Source organism: Saccoglossus kowalevskii, chromosome 17 (assembly GCF_978046115.1).
Source record: "Saccoglossus kowalevskii chromosome 17, keSacKowa6.1, whole genome shotgun sequence".
In the NCBI taxonomy this organism is placed as follows: domain Eukaryota; kingdom Metazoa; phylum Hemichordata; class Enteropneusta; family Harrimaniidae; genus Saccoglossus; species Saccoglossus kowalevskii.
In genome coordinates, this window is record NC_140657.1 from 16,338,131 (window position 1) to 16,358,556 (window position 20,426).

Sequence of the window (20,426 nt, forward strand, 5' to 3'; positions counted from 1 at the left end):
AGATTACACAGGTCATTGGTTTCTCTAGTTCCAGATTGACGATGTCCATATAAAGGCATAGTGCTACCATATTTTGAAGTTATACAGGTTATGGTTTCTGTAGTTCCATATTCAAAGATTATACAGTTTATGGTTTCTGTAGTTCCAGATTCACATTGTCCATATAAGGACATAGTGCTACCATATTTAGAGATTAATGCATAGATAATTACTAAATACTAACCTGTAATATTCTGATCATTTCCAGTGTTACAGCCAATAAGTATGGTGCTTGTTTTGATTTGATATGTAGTTGTGTAAAATTATTGTTGGAAACAGAGTAAATTTCATATGTGATGTAAACGTCTTCTTCGGCTCTTGTCCAGCTGTGGAGGAAAGAAAACACAAACAATAAGAATATTTTTCATTGTTATTTACTGAGAAAATTTTTACTTAGTCGTCGTTACAATTGTAGATCATTAGCATCATGACAAAACAGCATATGTCAGAATGACATTGTAATAAACACAATTCATTTTTAATTGTAACTATTACGCAACAATATTTGGGTATTTGTTTTGATGAGATCAGTTATTAGCTATCCTTAGAATGCTCCATGACTGCAGGGAAGAAGTGCTGTGTAGCTAGGCAATTTGGTGCCATAAGTGAGTGTCTGCATACAGTATATGTTAACTTTGATTAAACTTGAAATTTCAAGACAGAATTTGTTGCGTCACCATTTTTAGCACAGAGACCATTCAGCAAACTCCATTCATTATACCAAAATGTCAATAATTTTATTATGTCATATATTCAGTGTTGTTATGCTAAATAGCATCTGTACGGTATCAAATTACTATAGAGACACAACAAATCCTGTCTTGAGAATGTCAGTGACATCACTGAGTTCATAGAAGTCAACATTGTAAGTGTACACACAATAAACCACCAAACTGATAGCAACATGCCACTGTTGGAAACAGCTGGGTGACAGTCAAAATATTATTGTTATTGCGTTAGTAGAATTCTGATTAGTTCATTTTTTTCATCTGTGGCACTTACAAAATGCTTTATTGAATTCTAAAGAATTTTATAGAATCTTTTCTGCACAATTATATAGAAAATTCTACAGAAAATCTATAGTATACATGTATCTTTATAAATTCTATAGAATTTTTTGTAGGGAAAGGGAGGTTTTAGTATGAAATAAATAACACTTGTATAATGAAACAAGCAGCCTCTCGGCTGAGATAGGTCCGCTGTTAGCAATGCCCATTTCAATTAAAGAACAGAAGATACCATTAGAAAATGAACAATATGCATAGTATCAATGCTATTGGACTTGCTGTTTTAAACAAGAATTCAAAAATATCATTTTTTTACCATAAATGATTGCGGTTTTTAACAAGAAGTTGAAAATATCACTTTTTACCAAAAATGACAAGAATATTCACCAAAATTAGAGAATTGAAGATATGATCATGAAATGAACAAATCTGAGAGAGGTTTACCCAAGGTACATATACACCAAATATCAAAGCATTCAGGATCGTAGTTTTCAAGAAGAAGTCGAAAAAGTAAAACAATGACATGATGATGATTTCTCAATTTATATTTACAGTAACTCAAATAACTTGTTTGCAAAAATGCAAGAATACAAAAAGAGTTGTTTTTATGTTGACTCAAAATATCTTCTTTAAGTTGCATGGATAAGGACATGAGACACAGAAAACAGGAATAGGCTGACAGTTTTCATGAATATAGTGTGTCTGTTCAATTCAGCAATGACTATGTGAATATTAAACTACAGTACAAAACGTACAGCATTTAGCACAAAAAGGGCAAACAAAATACAATGATCCATCAGTTCAGCCAATAAGAAGAAGGGACATGTCTGGCATGCTGTGTGTTGTGTATTTTTACTGTTTTTATTATGCTACTACGAACTGTTAATTTTTGTATCATGTTTTTTCTCGCTCCAGTGAAAGTCTATCTAAGCTTTAATAGATTATTATTTACACAACTATTTCAAACAATTTTTAAAAATAAAATACAATGTTTTAAGATAACACACACACAATAGAACATCAATCTGATTTCTTAGCGTGAGGCAATGCGCGAACCCAAAGACGCACACTTTCATATTTAAAGTACTGATTATTGTGGATTCTTTAAGCGTTGAATGGTACCATTCAAACTTTCCATCTCATCGCAGAAATTCGTTCATAACGTCACTAGCCCAAGAGTTTGTGTTGCAGAATACTAGTCACATGACAGTAACAAAGGAATACTGCTTTTTCCATCATCAGACAATTTAAAAACTATGTATGAAATAGTACGACAGTGTACCTAGGTACTGGTATATAAATTTATCCTGGAATTCACTGGATCAAACGCTTATTACTGATCGACCAAAAACAAGTATTAGTGATTTGATTGATTGATTGATTGAATTTAATTTAAATATATATGCTTGCATTAAATTACCAAACTGTCTAATTCTATAATTTCTATTACTTTGAGCAAGAATAAGGCCCTGCATTGTCTCTCCAACCCATAGATTGTATTGACTTCAGCAACCAACCACACAAATGGCATAATTGCCTACACTACTACAAATTACTGTTTAGCATTTCAGGGATATTCAGTGGGTTTTAAATTCATATCATTTAGATAATGTGTTCTATGCTCAATTTTACATATTCACTGAGTTTTAATTTAGTGTATTTTCCAGTCATTAAAATAAGCAAAATTAAAACCCGGTGTATAATTAACACTTTAACAGTATATGAATTTGGGCAATGTTCAACACCAGTGTTTTTGCACCTGGGAAATGTTAACATTTCAACACCTGTGTTTTTACACATGGGAAATGTTAACATTTCAACACCTGTGTTTTTACACATGGGCAATGTTAACATTTCAACACCTGTGTTTTTACACATGGGAAATGTTAACATTTCAACACCTGTGTGTTTACACATGGGAAATGTTAACATTTCAACACCTGTGTGTTTACACATGGGAAATGTTAACATTTCAACACCCGTGTTTTTACACATGGGAAATGTTAACATTTCAACACCTGTGTTTTTACACCTGGGCAATGTTAACAATAAAATTAACACCTGTGTTTTTAGAGCTGGGCAATGTTAACATTTCAACACCTGTGTTTTTACACATGGGAAATGTTAACAATAAAATTAACACCTGTGTTTTTAGAGTTGGGCAATGTTAACATTTCAACACCAGTGTTTTTACACCTGGGAAATGTTAACATTTCAACACCTGTGTTTTTACACATGGGAAATGTTAACATTTCAACACCTGTGTTTTTACACATGGGAAATGTTAACATTTCAACACCTGTGTTTTTACACATGGGAAATGTTAACATTTCAACACCTGTGTGTTTACACCTGGGCAATGTTAACAATAAAATTAACACCTGTGTTTTTAGAGCTGGGCAATGTTAACAATAAAATTAACACCTGTGTTTTTAGAGCTGGGCAATGTTAACATTTCAACACCAGTGTTTTTACAAATGGGAAATGTTAACATTTCAACACCTTTGATTTCACACCTGGACATTGTTGGAGTTTTTTTATAAAACAATTGAAATGTAACAAACTAAAATATACAATTCTCCAATATAAGGCAATGAATTAAACAGATGTGAGTCACATGTGTTAGAGACATCTAGAAACAAAAAACAGCAAGCAAAATAAATTATTATCAGTAAAACCAAAGTGGGTTATGTTTTAAAAACAAGCAACATATACCAGTCCCAATATAAGCGTGTTTCACCACACATCAACCAGTGGAGATGAGGAAATACAAACCAACATACCTAGATGAATTTGTTTCAAAATATCCCGTGTAAATGCTATAGCAGAAGAAAGTAAGATACAATACATTTACAGCAAGAAAACAAGTTAAACTGAGAAAAAAAATGTTACCTTAAAGCTAAGAAAAAAGACTTCAGATATGAGAAACAGATAATTTTTTTTCCTGGATTAATGATAAAATGTCACAAATATTTAAAACGAAAATAGAATCCTCAATTATATCCTCATAACTGTCTTCATTGTCAAAATAAGTATAGATATTCATTAGCTGGTGCACCAATGTCACCTATGGGAATTCAATAAATGATATCGGACCAAACACAGATGCTGTCACCTATGGGAATTTAAATTAAGTTAATTATTTAATGATAGCGACTGCTAATTTAATGATAGCAGACCAAACACTTATACTGGTATCTATGGGAATTAAATTATTAATATGGGATCAAACATTAACACTGTTACCTATAGAAATTCAATTGATGATATGGGACCATACTGTTGCTTATGGGAATTCAATTAATGATAGCGGATCAAACACTTATACTGGCATCTATGGGAATTCAATTAATAATATGGGGCCAACAATTAACATTGTCACCTATAGAAATTCAATTAATGATAGTGAATCCAAACACTTATACTAGCATCTATGGGAATTCAATTAATAATATGGGGCCAACAATTAACATTGTCACCTATAGAAATTCAATTAATGATAGTGAATCCAAACACTTATACTAGCATAGCATCTATGGGAATTCAATTAATAATATGGGCCAAACATTAACACTGTTGTCTATTGAAATTCAATTGATGATATGGGACCAAACACGAATACTGTTGCCTATGGGAATTCAATTGATATGGAACTGAATACCAATACTGTCGCCTATGGGAATTCAATTAACAAGGAACAAATAATCTTGCTGACTGAAACATGTTTCAATTTATAATTTAGTTTAAGGTTTATCAATACAGTCTGATGAACGTAGGTAAATGGTTTAAAGTGGATGGACAGAATTCAAAAAAAATTCATGGGAATGAATGCATTATGAGACTGAATGTTAGGCCAGGAAGAAAAACAAAATAAGAGGATATTTGATAGTAAAAATAGAATACCTAATAAGAAACAATAGGATATGACATGGAAATTACAGGATATGACGTGAGAAGACACAGTGGAATTCACCTGGGTGGTATCAAATTAATAATGACCTGGCAGAGATTCATTATTGTTGTAGATTGGTTGCACTCTAAATACTGTTAAACCATTTATTTTCACTGGCATTTAATTTCACTATTTTGTCATATTGAGTGATATCATTGGGTTGTAAGTTCATAATCTTGGCCGGAAAAGAATGAGTTGTATTGTAATTTCACATGTTCATGTGAATTTAATTTAACGGATTTTACTTATCAGCGAAAATAGCGAAATTAAAAAAATAGTGAAAAATTAATGTGTTTACAGTATGCTTGCATCAATTTATCATGAAAAAGTGGGTAAAACAGAGAAATCTCTAGAATATAATTATGAATTTAAATCACTGAATTTAGAGAAATACATAAATTGTTGTTTTCATCAAAAATGCATTTTAGCCAGAATATTCAAATTACAAACTTGAATAATCATATCTTTTTTTTATACATAAAAATTACCAAATTTCCAGTATTCTTCAAAGCAAAACCATTCACATGCTACTGGCACTCTGGTAAAGGAAAGTTTCTTTTTCTTAATTTGCCTCTAAAGAACAAATAATATACACACCCCTTAACTTTTCTCCATGAAACAACACACTGTCTGTTGTGAACTTCAAGCATGAGACCTCGCCGTGTTACAGCTACATTCACTGCTGTTCCAGCTGGTATCTGAAAATTGAGTGAGAACACATTAAATTGTTCTTTTTCTTTTCTCTCATATATATCATAAGCTCTTTTGGTAATGTAGTAAATTGAAATTTGTATCAAAATTGACTAAAAATCCAGAGATGAACTTGTAAAATTTACATTAATATTTATATAGAAAATTATTACTATTTCCCACTTTTTTTTTTAATGATGAATTTTACAAATATCCAGTGAAAGCCCACATTACAGTTTTTATATTCAAACAAAATGACATGCATCAGTACCCTATCATAAGAGACTTTGACTTAAAATGGTCAATAATAAAATAATTGCATTTTTATCAAACTTAAACACATTCAAGGTCGTATGTATATCATTATGTTATTTCCTTGCATTAACTGAAGAAAGTCAGTCCAGGCGTATCTGAAAAATGATGACGGTTGGATGGGTTTAATCCAAAACTAGGACTGAGAATAAACCATTGTACACCTAACTACTGTAAAACATGTTGAAAAAGCAACATACTATTTTAGAGAATTGTGGTAAAATGACGTAATAGCGAAATGTTGATTTAGCGAATCTCTCTTGTCATTGTTGATTTCCTGTTTTTCACAATACTTGTTTGTCGCGTGCCAAAACAATTATCAGTTATCACCTCCATAAAAACAAAGAAAAACTGTCAAGTGTAATAAGGAAGCGCTCCAGATTATTACATTTTCTGTGTTGTTTACAAAGTGTGTGTGTGGAGAAAAAGATGTTGTTCGGCCGCCATTTTGAATTTATAATGGAGTCATTAGCGACATCTTAAATTAGCGAATTAGTTCTCTCGCTAAATTCGCTAAAAAGACATGCTTGCGAAAAAGACATGTTTTACAGCTTTACCAACTTTTACAAGGTCATGTCTACGGTTTATGATAAAACAAGATTAAATACACAAATATCAAATCAAAGAATAGCATACAGATAGAGAAGGAATGCTGTGTGATGAGATGTATCAATAGCATCATGTACTCACCGTAATAGATTTGGCGAGAAATTCTTTATGTAGCGTGCAATCTCTGACAATGGCTGATGTATAGTTATCTAAGGTTTGACACAACTTAATATACTGCATAGGCACTGGGAATTCAGGGTCACAGTATTCTGTAATGTCAAATTATTTAGTATAATGAATACTTATTTAGTGACTCAACTGTATCACTAAATTGGTAATTGGTTTTACTTAACAACTGATTCATTCTACTGATTCAGATTTACTTAACTTGTTCATTGACTCATTTAGTCAATTCACTAGATCACCCACTAATTCATAGTTATTTCACTTGATCAGACTCATTTAATAAGAACCTCACTCAATCCTTCCTTTTCACTCTACTAGATTACCAGTGATTTGTATTTCTTTCATTTAATGATTGATGGAATTTATAGTCACTTCACTACATCACCACTGATTCAATCAATTTGATCATTGCCTCTTTTTGATACTTCACTGGATAATTACCGATTCATTTCATTCGATCACTGACTCATTTATTCAGATCACTAGATCACCCACTGACTCATAGTCATATCACTCAATTGTTGACTTATTTAAGTAACTTTACATAAACACTGACTGACTGACTGACTGACTCATAATAACATCACTAAATCACTGACTCAATTATTCAGATCACTAGATAACCAACTGACTCATATTCATATCACTCAGTTGTTGACTTATTTAAGTAACTTTACATAAACACTGACTGACTGACTGACTCATAATAACATCACTAAATCACTGACTCATTTATTCAGATCACTAGATAACCAACTGACTCATATTCATATCACTCAGTTGTTGACTTATTTAAGTAACTTTACATAAACACTGACTGACTGACTGACTCATAATAACATCACTAAATCACTGACTCATTTATTCAGATCACTAGATAACCAACTGACTCATATTCATATCACTCAGTTGTTGACTTATTTAAGTAACTTTACATAAACACTGACTGACTGACTGACTCATAATAACATCACTAAATCACTGACTCATTTATTCAGATCACTAGATAACCAACTGACTCATATTCATATCACTCAGTTGTTGACTTATTTAAGTAACTTTACATAAACACTGACTGACTGACTGACTCATAATAACATCACTAAATCACTGACCCATTTATTCACACCACTAGATCATCAGATGCATCTTTGACTCAGTCACTTTACTTGATTATTTAATTTAGAAGCTTCTTTAGTCACTTCACTAGACCATGGGTGATTCACGTCATTTGATTAATGACTTACTTTATATTAACTTCACTTGACCACTAGCTGATTCATATTTATTCACTAGAACATTGACTCATTCAGTAACTAGATCACTTTTTCCTTAATTTGATTATCGATACAATTTGTCACCTTATCAAATGGTTTAATATTAACCTTACTAAATCATTGATTAATTTAGTTACTGTCCTATATCACTTATTCACTCAATACAATTATTGACACATTTTGATATATATACTTTGCTTTATTAGATCACTGCCATTGAAGAATACCTTCATTTGATAATTGACTAATTTTGTAACTTCACTAGGTCACCAGTACTGATTCAGTCAATGTAATGATTGAATCATTTCATCACTTGCTCATTGACTAATGTAATCCTTCACTAGAAAATACCAGTCTCATTACTTTACCTTACTGTTCCACTCAATGCATATATACATACATACATACATACATACATACATACATACATACATGAATAGACTATTTCTATTGCATTTGATAATCTGTCAGATAATGTTAAGTAAGTAAGTTAGTCAATGTCATTTGCGACTACAATCTCATTTATGATACTAGTAATAAATTAGCCAAAATCATGTAACTTACAGCAATTATTGCATGAATGACTACCTAACAATTTAACAAACAATTCACTAATCAGTGTGCCACAATACCCTCTATAAATGCAGTACTTACCCTCTAACTGAGCTTTTTGTTCTTCTGAAGGTTTTAGTTTTCCTGAAAAAGAATTATGAATCCATAGCAACGATACAGATTAATTAAAGTAGAAAATATCAGGCATGATAGTGATAGTGTGTACTCACTGTTTAGTGATGACTGTATTGTGTAATCTATGTTCAGTGATGACTGTGTTGTGTGTAATCATTGTTCAGTGATGACTGCGTTCAGTATTGAGTTGCATGCTAATCGTGAAAATATAGAATAGTGAAAAAAAAATGAAAATATCTCACCACATTTGATGTCTGATTTGGCTTGCATATAAAGGAACTTCAATGCAGCATCGTCACATTTCATCAAATTTTTTTTCTCTGCCTGGATGTCAAAACACCATTTCTGTATACTCAGCTCTGAAATGTACAAAATTAATACTCTCAATTCACGAGATACTCTATATTTTAATTTTAATTTTTTTTTCAAACATGTTTAGACAGGTTTCTGAGTAGCTTAAAATCTGTATTAGAAGCTGCATCTCTAATAGAAGTCGCACCCATTCTTTTTGAACAATTGAGAAGCAAATATTCACAATTTCCCATATGTGTAGATACTCTAATAGAAGCCGCATCCCCTCTGTTGCATTGTACCATTTTAATAGAAGCCGCAGCTTCTAATATAGATTTTACAGTACTATGTTGTATTGAATTTTACACATTGGATTTCAAATATGTTTGTAGTTTTTGGCATGTTAAAAATATGCTTCAAACATGTTTTTTTTTTTTTGGCTTCTCATTTAGTACGGAAAGTGCCCTGTATTTAAAGATCATCATCTGCCCATAGTGGCAATGCACCTTTGGGCTGTTCCATTGTAATTTGCATGTAAAGTGCTCTGTATAAATGTATCACCTGTCTAACGTGATGTTAATATCTCATACCTTTTGGCACTGGTTTAATCAAATAAACATGTAAAGTCCAAAACAACGATTTTATATTTAGTGTTTTACACTTATTCTGCGCTGATATTTTCAATTCAATCAGGAAAAATTAGAATATTTGTATTCACTCCACTATTGACAAATTCCCATTAAACTGAAAAAGCATGAACACATTTTTATACATGAATTAATAATAAGCCCCCACACACGATCACCTGTTTCTGATGATTAAGCACCTTGTGTGGTCACCTGGCATACACAGGTTTGACTGTATATAAACATTATGTATCATGGCACTACATTTGTTCAGAACCAAATCAGATTACTGTGTGCAAGGATGGGCAAATCAATTATAACACACAATATCATACACTGACCATAGCGTATGTGACTGGGACAAGTAACACTACCTGACTTGCTTCATAAATTGGGGATAGGCCGAATAAAGACAAAAAAATTGCCCGAACCTTCAAGCTTCGTTACACAAATTTCAGCCATTGTAGTTAGCAGGTCAATTGCAATGTCCTAATCTCAGTCATTGTTATTTCTTGGTGTCAATAAACTTGCATCACTATAGTACACAAACAGTAGCTCATCTAGAGTTACCATATTGATGTAAACTGCGCATTGACTGTGTACTTATTTCATACAATGTAAAATTGATTGAATTGCAGACGTGATCTATTGTACTTTTTACAACACAGTACCTTCAAATACACATTTTGTTTTATTTGTATCAAGTTAGAAGTTGGCATTCTGAGTAAGAATTTTGAGTTGCCTTTTTTCTCTACGGCTGATACTGTCAGACTGCATTAAGCATCACAGCACTGATTGATGTCAGTATTTTGTATTGGTGGAAGTGTTTGGAGATGTCACAGTCATTCTTTCTGCACTGTGACATTGATCAAGCTTCAGAATTCAATATCTGGATAAAATGAATATTGTTTTTGTTGTCAATTACACATAAAACACAGAAACAGTTGTTAATGTGCATCTGACATTTTGATTGGTTTGCCAAGCCTTTATGGTGTTTGCCAAAATATTGTTGGTATTATTTCTGGTACTACTTACTTGAATGAAAAAAAAATAAGAAATTTTCAAACAAGTTTTCCTCTGCCACATGAATCTATGTAATCTGATTTAACAGCTACTTGGTTTCAGGTGCAGATGAGTTCTAATTCTTTCTCATGGAATTGTAATTTGGTAAAATGAATTTCACATTTTATACACAAAGTAAGTGTAACAATGACATAGTCATTATCAATGACATAGTCCCTATCACCGCCGGTGTTGAGGGACGGTGTCCCTATCATCTTTTTAGTGACTTTTTCAAACAATGAAAAGCACAGTCAGATTATGTTTAAATATTAGGGTAGTATTTAGCATATTAACTACAAATGTGCATGAAACAGGTATGAAGACCAAGTTTGAATGAAATTGATCAAGGCATGCACCTGGAATCTGTTAATGACAAGTCCAAATGATCTTTGTACAAAATTTAACCCAAATCTGTACAATTAATTATCTCTGTAAAATGAGCAGGGCACCAGTCTGTCATTTTGAATCAAATCAAATCAAATCACTATGACATTTTGACAGCAATCAAACTTGTGAAATAACATTTTAGTACATTATGTTACATTTTGTCAAAATGTTGCAACGATGGCCTACGTGCTGCCAGTAGTGTCAGTTGAATGAACTAGATGTTTTCTGTAACTCAATGGACACTTTATATCTGATCTTGGTGTTATAAATAAATTGTTGCAATGAAAATCCTTTGTTTTCTTGAATTCGTAGTGAAATAGAACCACACTTTATCACCACTCTGATTGGTCGAGTGCTGTTGGCCATGTGCTAATTATATTTATATTTATACATGTACAAGACACTTCGGGATGGGCATATTTCACAGTCAGTGATATTAACGAAAATATTTGTTCACAATTCTATAGACCTTTCATAACTGGCTTCACAATTCCCAACACCTATTAGATATAGAGTCACAGTATGTGGCTCATTTTTAACCAGAACAATTGTAATGTGAATTTTGTTCATTAATGGCGAACGACGACTATTTTCAGGTAATATCAATACAATCAGGCAGCATATGATTCCATATGCAGAAATTTAGAACAACAAATGTACACACATTACATCGAAATGAACACTAAATATAGCTATCCAGGAAATCTTTTGAATCATCGATCACCATGAGTGACACAATCGGTGTTTTATTTGCTTTTATTCTTAAAATTATTAAAAACGCTCAAGTGAATGTTGTTGACTTCATGAGTGTGTATCTTTACGTACAGTGACGTGAACATTGCTACAAACAAAGATACACTGAACAGGAAGTTTATTCTGGACTAGTATCAGTGTCAAATTTTGGAGAGTTGAGGACTACTAGTATTTATACAGGAGACATTTCAATAAGGAATTGTTAAAATATTTGATTGGCATATCAAAATTCTTCTATTGGAACAGGACATGTTGCTATGTTTCTAACACAAAATTAAAGAAACCATCTGATCCACCCTTGCGTTTCTGAGCGAAAAAAAGTTGAGACCAAAAGCAACTGATTTTCGCCCAATAATTTTTATATAATATCATCCATTCAGTTCAGGAGTTATTTGTTTATTACAGATGTCAGGAGAACCAAAATTTGGGATGTAAATCACTCTGGAAACAGGAAATAGGCAGAAATAGCCAAGAGGCTGAGGGACTGCATTCCAAAACATATTTTATATATAGGGTACTAGTATATAACTATATATTATCAAATGTAATTTATCAATAATCATTTTTGTATCTAGTATGGCATTTTGCAGTTATTTCCCATAAATTGCAAAAAATGATAAAAACAAAAAAACAATAGCTTTACAAAGTTAAGGTATCTCTGATATTAAACACAAAATAACGATATTTGATGAAATGTGCTAAAATGATCAATGAAAAAGAAGAAATATCTCACCTGGTGTACGGGTATCCACTTCATCAATATCTCTGTATTTCTTTGTGGGTTTTTCAAGACCTTCAAATAAGGCGAGGTACTTGATACTGCTGGATTTCAAACCTGATACACAGAAAAACAACACATTTCATTCAATGTTTGAGATTCTCTCGGCCTGCCGGCCACATATTGTAAACACAATGCCTGCTGAAAGACTCCATGGATAGCAAAAATGAATGGAGGGGGGTGGGGGTGACATCAAATGTCAATGTGTATGGGTGACTAGACATGTAGTATTATTGGAATACATGTGTGTATTATGAAGATCAGGAGAAGATATTCTTCACTGCCATGTTTGTTCTGTTGTGAGTGATTTGACCTCCTCATTGTGACAGTTGCTATGTTCACATGGCAGTATTCTATCGGAGCCGAACTATTGCTCCTCCCATCAATTAACAGGAGATTTTCTCCAATGCATTTACACAGTTGGGGGGTGTACTAGAGCCGATCTATAGCAGTATTTCTTTACTCTATAGATATTAGAGCGCGTACCTCTTCGTCCAGAAATTATGTGAAATTACAAATGATGTTATCTCCGCCATAATTGAAATGAGAGGTTACATGAAGAAGACGATTGAGGGCGTGATTTGGCTTTGATAGTTGGGCCCATATACGTGGTCGGAGCCATGTTGGGCTTCAACCCTATTGGAGTTCAACATCAAGGGTTTATTGGAGCCAAACTTGGCTTGAGCCGAACCTGTATACACAGCCATTTTTGCTGACTCAAGCCATTGGGCTCTTATAAAATGCAGTCGTGTAAACATAGCAAGTGGCTCAGGGAAGGAATTGATAAATTATTACCATTAATGTTAACTTACTCAAATCTAGTGAAGTATTTGTTCTATTAGTAGCGCATGCGATGTAAATGACATACTATGGTAAAAATGAGCTATATTTTATTAATATGATAAATGCAATTTTGGGTTAATATGCATTTCTATTATAGATGCATTACTAATAGAGCAAATATGTCTACATTGTACCAAAGTTTACTGTATTTAAAGAAACATATTGTAACCAGCATATGCACATTCTATCGCTCAGCTCCACTATTTTTAACAATGCACATATTACACAGTTCATTCCATACAATATGCCCCTAAGGCCCTAAGTAAATGAAGACAATGCGTCATAGTCACAGCTAGTAAATTATCAGCACTGAATGGTGGTGACGTATGCACAGTCTGACAACAATGTTCCTTTAACCCTAATCTGGTCATATCACTGTAATCAAAATGAAAGTGCATGAGGCTGGCATGATAAGGGCTTACTCTGAATACCGGTAACAATGATAGTCACAACTTGTTTGAGTTTAAGTGCTTTAGTTGATCAGAATTTTGTTTAATTTTATGTACCATAATAAAAAGTAAAGATGTTTGTATACAAAAATAGATTACAAAACAGATGACAGTTCCATTGTGCAAGTGTTTGGCACATGTATCTTTACCACTGTCTGAAAATTAGTATGGTAGAGTTTGGGGTTAACGAACTAGCAAGGAGGGACTGCATTTACTGGGTATATTTCATGACCACAAGTATCTAGACATTCTAGACTTAATGGTCTCTAGGTAGAACACTGCCAATTTTGAATGTAACTGGTAACAAGATGACACATGCAGTATTTTGATTTGGGTTTAAAAAAAAACAAGCAGCCTATCGACTGAGATAGCTCCGCTGTTAGCAATGCACATTTCAATTAAAGAACTGAAGACATCATTAGAAAATGAACAATATGTATAGTATCAAAGCAATCGGACTTACAGTTTTTAACAAGAAGTCGAAAATATCACTTTCTACCAAAAATGACAAAAATACTCACTAAAATTAGAGAATTGAAGATATCATCATGAAATGAACAAATCTGAGAAAGGTCTACATGTAGTATCTATATATGCAATATCAAAGCAATTGAACTATTGGTTTTTAACAAGAAGTCGAAAATATCACTTTTTACCAAACATTACAAAAATATTCACCAAAATTAGAGAATTGAAGATATCATCACAAAATGAACAAATCTGAGAGAGGTCCATATGTAGTACCTATATATGTACCGGTAATATCAAAGTAATCGGACTTGCGGTTTTTAACAAGAAGTCGAAAATATCACTTTTTACCAAAAATGAAAAAAATATTCACCAAAATTAGAAAATTGAAGAAATCATCACGAAATGAACAAATCTGAAAGAGGTCTACCCAAGGTACATATACACCAAGTATCAAAGCATTCAGGCTTGTAGTTTTCAAGAAGAAGTCGAAAAAGTAAAACATTGACATGGACGACGACGACGACGGACAATCACTCATATGATAAGCTCCGCTCGACAAAGTCGACAGCGGAGCTAAAAAATGATGGCGGTTGAAGCAAAGATATGCAGTGAATTCAATACATAATACTACATTATAGTAAGTACGGGTAGTATGCCTTTCAAAGTGATATAACACACCACTGATGTACATAGATTTGCAGTGACACAACTACCTGGGTAATTGCACTACCATAATAGACCATTCAATTTTTCATCAGACGTTCGGTGCGTGTCTTTCATGCGAGATCATGCAGTCGAACTGATGGGTCATTGATGCAACAGAAAATCATACAATCATTGACATAAGGTAATCTTGAAGACATCTTACTATGGTTGTGGAATTTAGTAAAACGAAATTCACATTTTCTAAACAAGCAGCCTCTCGGCTGAGATAGCTCCGCTGTTAGCAATGCACATTTCAATTAAAGAACAGAAGATATCATTAGAAAATGAACAATATGCATAGTATCAATGCAATGGGACTTGGTGTTTTCAACAAGAATTCAAAAATATAATTTTTCACCATAAATGATTGTGGTTTTTAACAAGTGAAAATATCACTTTTTACCAAAAATGACAAAAATATTCATTAAAATTAGAAAACTAAAGATATCATTACAAAATGAACAAATCTGAGAGAGATCCACATGTAGTACCTATATATGTAATATCAAAACAATTGGACTTGCGGTTTTTAACAAGAAGTCGAAAATATCACTTTTTACCAAAAATTACAAAAATATTCACCAAAATTAGAGAATTGAAGATATGATCATGAAATGAACAAATCTGAGAGAGGTCTACCCAAAGTACATATACACCAAGTATCAAAGCATTCAGGCTTGTAGTTTTCAAGAAGAAGTCGAAAAAGTAAAACATTGACACGGACGATGACGGACAATCATTCATATGATAAGCTTCGCTTGACAAAGTCGACAGTGGAGCTAAAAAATGATGGCGGTTGAAGCAAAGATATGCAGTGAATTCAATACATAATACTACATTATAGTAAGTACGGGTAGTATGCCTTTCAAAGTGATATAACACACCACTGATGTACATAGATTTGCAGTGACACAACTACCTGGGTAATTGCACTACCATAATAGACCATTCAATTTTTCATCAGACGTTCGGTGCGCGTCTTTCATGCGAGATCATGCAGTCGAACTGATGGGTCATTGATGCAACAGAAAATCATACAATCATTGACATAAGGTAATCTTGAAGACATCTTACTATGGTTGTGGAATTTAGTAAAAAGAAATTCACATTTTCTAAACAAGCAGCCTCTCGGCTGAGATAGCTCCGCTGTTAGCAATGCACATTTCAATTAAAGAACAGAAGATATCATTAGAAAATGAACAATATGCATAGTATCAATGCAATGGGACTTGGTGTTTTCAACAAGAATTCAAAAATATAATTTTTCACCATAAATGATTGTGGTTTTTAACAAGTGAAAATATCACTTTTTACCAAAAATGACAAAAATATTCATTAAAATTAGAAAACTAAAGATATCATTACAAAATGAACAAATCTGAGAGAGATCCACATGTAGTACCTATATATGTAATATCAAAACAATTGGACTTGCGGTTTTTAACAAGAAGTCGAAAATATCACTTTTTACCAAAAATTACAAAAATATTCACCAAAATTAGAGAATTGAAGATATGATCATGAAATGAACAAATCTTGAAGACATCTTACTATGGTTGTGGAATTTAGTAAAAAGAAATTCCCATTTTCTAAACAAAATAAGTGTGAAAATGAAGAAAATCAGGGACACATGTATACAGTTACATAAAATTTAATTTTTTTTTTGATGACTGACCTGCCCAGCAGTCAACAAGCTGACTCAATTTGATATTTAGGGATTCAATTTTGACTCAGAATCCCTAAAACAAGCAGCCTATCGGCTGAGATAGCTCCGCTGTTAGCAATGCACATTTCAATTAAAGAACTGAAGACATCATTAGAAAATGAACAATATGAATAGTATCAAAGCAATCGGACTTACAGTTTTTAACAAGAAGTCGAAAATATCACTTTTTACCAAAAATTACAAAAATATTCACCAAAATAAATTAATTAGAGAATTGAAGACATCATCACAAAACGAACAAATCTGAGAGAGGTCCACATGTAGTACCTATATATGTAATATCAAAGCAATCGGACTTACAGTTTTCAACAAGAAGTCGAAAATATCACTTTTTACCAAAAATGACAAAAATATTCACCAAAATTAGAGAATTGAAGATATCATCACGAAATAAACAAATCTGAGAGAGGTCCACATGTAGTACCTATATATGTAGTATCAAAGCAATTGGACTTGCGGTTTTTAACAAGAAGTCGAAAATATCACTTTTCACCCCAAAATGACAAAAATATTCACCAAAAATAGAGAATTAAAAATATCATTACAAAATGAACAAATCTGAGAGAGGTCTACATGTAGTACCTATATATGTAATATCAAAGCATTTGCACTTGCGGTTTTTTACAAGAAGTCGAAAATATCAGTTTTTACCAAAAATGACAAAAATATTCACCAAAATTAGAGAATTAAAGATATCATTACAAAATGAACAAATCTGAGAGAGGTCCACATGTAGTACCTATATATGTAATATCAAAGCAATTGCACTTGTGGTTTTTAACAAGAAGTCGAAAATATCAGTTTTTACCAAAAATGACAAAAATATTCACCAAAATTAGAGAATTAAAGATATCATTACAAAATGAACAAATCTGAGAGAGGTCCACATGTAGTACCTATATATGTAATATCAAAGCAATTGCACTTGCGGTTTTTAACAAGAAGTCGAAAATATCAGTTTTTACCAAAAATGACAAAAATATTCACCAAAATTAGAGAATTGAAGATATCATCACGAAATGAACAAATCTGAGAGAGGTCCACATGTAGTACCTATATATGTAATATCAAAGCAATTGCACTTGCGGTTTTTAACAAGAAGTCGAAAATATCAGTTTTTACCAAAAATGACAAAAATATTCACCAAAATTAGAGAATTAAAGATATCAACATGAAATGAACAAACCTAAGAGAGGTCTACCCAAGGTACATATACACCAAGTATCAAAGCATTTAGGCTTGTAGTTTTCAAGAAGAAGTCGAAAAAGTAAAACAAGCAGCCTGTCGGCTGAGATAGCTCCGCTGTTAGCAATGCACATGGCAATTAAAGAACAGAAGATATCATTAGAAAATGAACAAATCTGAGAGGTCCACATGTAGTACCTATATGTATAATATATCAAAGCAATTGGACTTGCGGTTTTCAACAAGAAGTCGAAAATATCACTTTTTACCAAAAATTACAAAAATATTCATCAAAATTAGAGAATTAAAGATATCATTATGAAATGAACAAATCTGAGAGAGGTCCACATGTAGTACCTATATATGTAATATCAAAGCAATTGGACTTGCGGTTTTTAACAAGAAGTCGAAAATATCACTTTTTACCAAAAATTACAAAAATATTCACCGAAATTAGAGAATTAAAGATATCATTACAAAATGAACAAATCTGAGAGAGGTCCACATGTAGTACCTATATATGTAATATCAAAGCAATTGGACTTGCGGTTTTCAACAAGAAGTCGAAAATATCACTTTTTACCAAAAATTACAAAAATATTCACCAAAATTAGAGAATTAAAGATATCATTACAAAATGAACAAATCTGAGAGAGGTCCACATGTAGTACCTATATATGTAATATCAAAGCAATTGGACTTGCGGTTTTCAACAAGAAGTCGAAAATATCACTTTTTACCAAAAATTACAAAAATATTCACCAAAATTAGAGAATTGAAGATATCATTACAAAATGAACAAATCTGAGAGAGGTCGACATGTAGTACCTATATATGTAATATCAAAGCAATTGGACTTGCGGTTTTCAACAAGAAGTCGAAAATATCACTTTTTACCAAAAATGAAAAAAATATTCACCAAAATTAGAGAATTAAAGATATCATTACAAAATGAACAAATCTGAGAGAGGTCCACATGTAGTACCTATATATGTAATATCAAAGCAATTGCACTTGCGGTTTTCAACAAGAAGTCGAAAATATCACTTTTTACTAAAAATGACAAAAATATTCACCAAAATTAGAAAATTGAAGATATCATCATGAAATGAACAAATCTGAGAGAGGTCTACCCAAGGTACATATACACCAAGTATCAAAGCATTCAGGCTTGTAGTTTTCAAGAAGAAGTCGAAAAAGTAAAACATTGACACGGACGACGGACGACGACGACGGACGACGACGACGGACAATCACTCATATGATAAGCTCCGCTCGACAAAGTCGACAGCGGAGCTAAACATTGACACGGACGACGACGACGACGGACGACGACGACGGACAATCACTCATATGATAAGCTCCGCTCGACAAAGTCGACAGCGGAGCTAAAAATCACTCTTGTTGGAGGGCACACTCATCTTTTTAAATATGAGACAGGAAAAATGGACTGACTATCATATGAGAATTAAATATATCAACTCACCTAACTGAGATGCTGCTTTCTTGATTAAAACTTCTGCCGTTACTGACTCCCCAGGAACTGAGACCTGAACAAAAAAATACACAAATTAAAATATTATTATACAGTTTAACACGCTTTTATCAGAATGCAGAGGAATTAGTGTAGAGATAAGCAATATCACTTCATATCATTACCAACTGCTATGCAATAGACAGTCATTCACCATGTACACTATTTGGATAATAAGTTTTTACCAAACGTCACAATCGACTCACGCATTGAAATTTTGTGTGACCAATGTTTTTTACACAAGTTGTATACATCGTAATGTACCCACATCAAACCAGACATAGTATCATGTCTGCGGTTAATTAAATATTTCAATCTACAGGCTATACTATACAGTAAGATGATATGCACATAAATATAGTGCTAACTTAAAAACAGGGAAGTCACCAAACCTGCATATTTAAAAATACACTTGATCCCAACAGAGCTACAATTCCACCACTTTCGTGACTGGCAACAACATCAAATGATGTCAACAAGTGTACTAGTGCATTAAAGCCGAAGTTGTTACGCAAAACCACCTCTAACTTGGTAACAATGGAGATTGTGTAGCTGAGACAATAGATATTGTTCTAATTAACAGATACCAGTATAATTTGTCTACAATACTGTTGTACCCTGTTAAGACTTGTATTTTATGATGACTTAATTATCATGGTGGTTACATTTGTCAAGGTGGAATGAGAGTCTTTGTTGAAATCCTTTCTAACTTTTTTATAATAAATAGCTTTATTTTCACGAAATTTCTATTTTAAAAAAACTTTGTAAGTTAAGAAAATCTGTTGAATATTGTTAGTTAAAGAAACCCATAAAATTTTGTAAGTTCGGAAATCCTGCAGAGATTTGTGAGTTGAGAAACCTGTAGAATTTTCTGAGTTGAGAAAGCTGTAGAATTTTGTAAGATAAGGAAACCTGTA

The 20,426-nt window shown here is 32.6% G+C and overlaps 1 protein-coding gene across 2 annotated transcripts in view; it reads right to left on the reverse strand.

Annotated features, from left to right (window-relative positions):
- LOC100372927 (sorting nexin-27-like) overlaps window positions 1-20,426 on the reverse strand; it is a 49,503-nt gene that overhangs the window by 8,146 nt on the left and 20,931 nt on the right. The window contains exons 2-9 of one of the 2 annotated variants that reach the window (XM_085492372.1): window positions 19,462-19,525; window positions 12,552-12,653; window positions 8,942-9,058; window positions 8,667-8,708; window positions 6,691-6,818; window positions 5,596-5,696; window positions 3,830-3,865; window positions 224-365 (exon numbers count right to left, since the gene is read on the reverse strand). In XM_085492372.1, the coding sequence (XP_085348498.1) occupies window positions 224-365; window positions 3,830-3,865; window positions 5,596-5,696; window positions 6,691-6,818; window positions 8,667-8,708; window positions 8,942-9,058; window positions 12,552-12,653; window positions 19,462-19,525 (732 nt within the window). The remainder of the gene's footprint in view (window positions 1-223; window positions 366-3,829; window positions 3,866-5,595; window positions 5,697-6,690; window positions 6,819-8,666; window positions 8,709-8,941; window positions 9,059-12,551; window positions 12,654-19,461; window positions 19,526-20,426) is intronic. The other variant, XM_085492373.1, reaches the window with a different exon arrangement.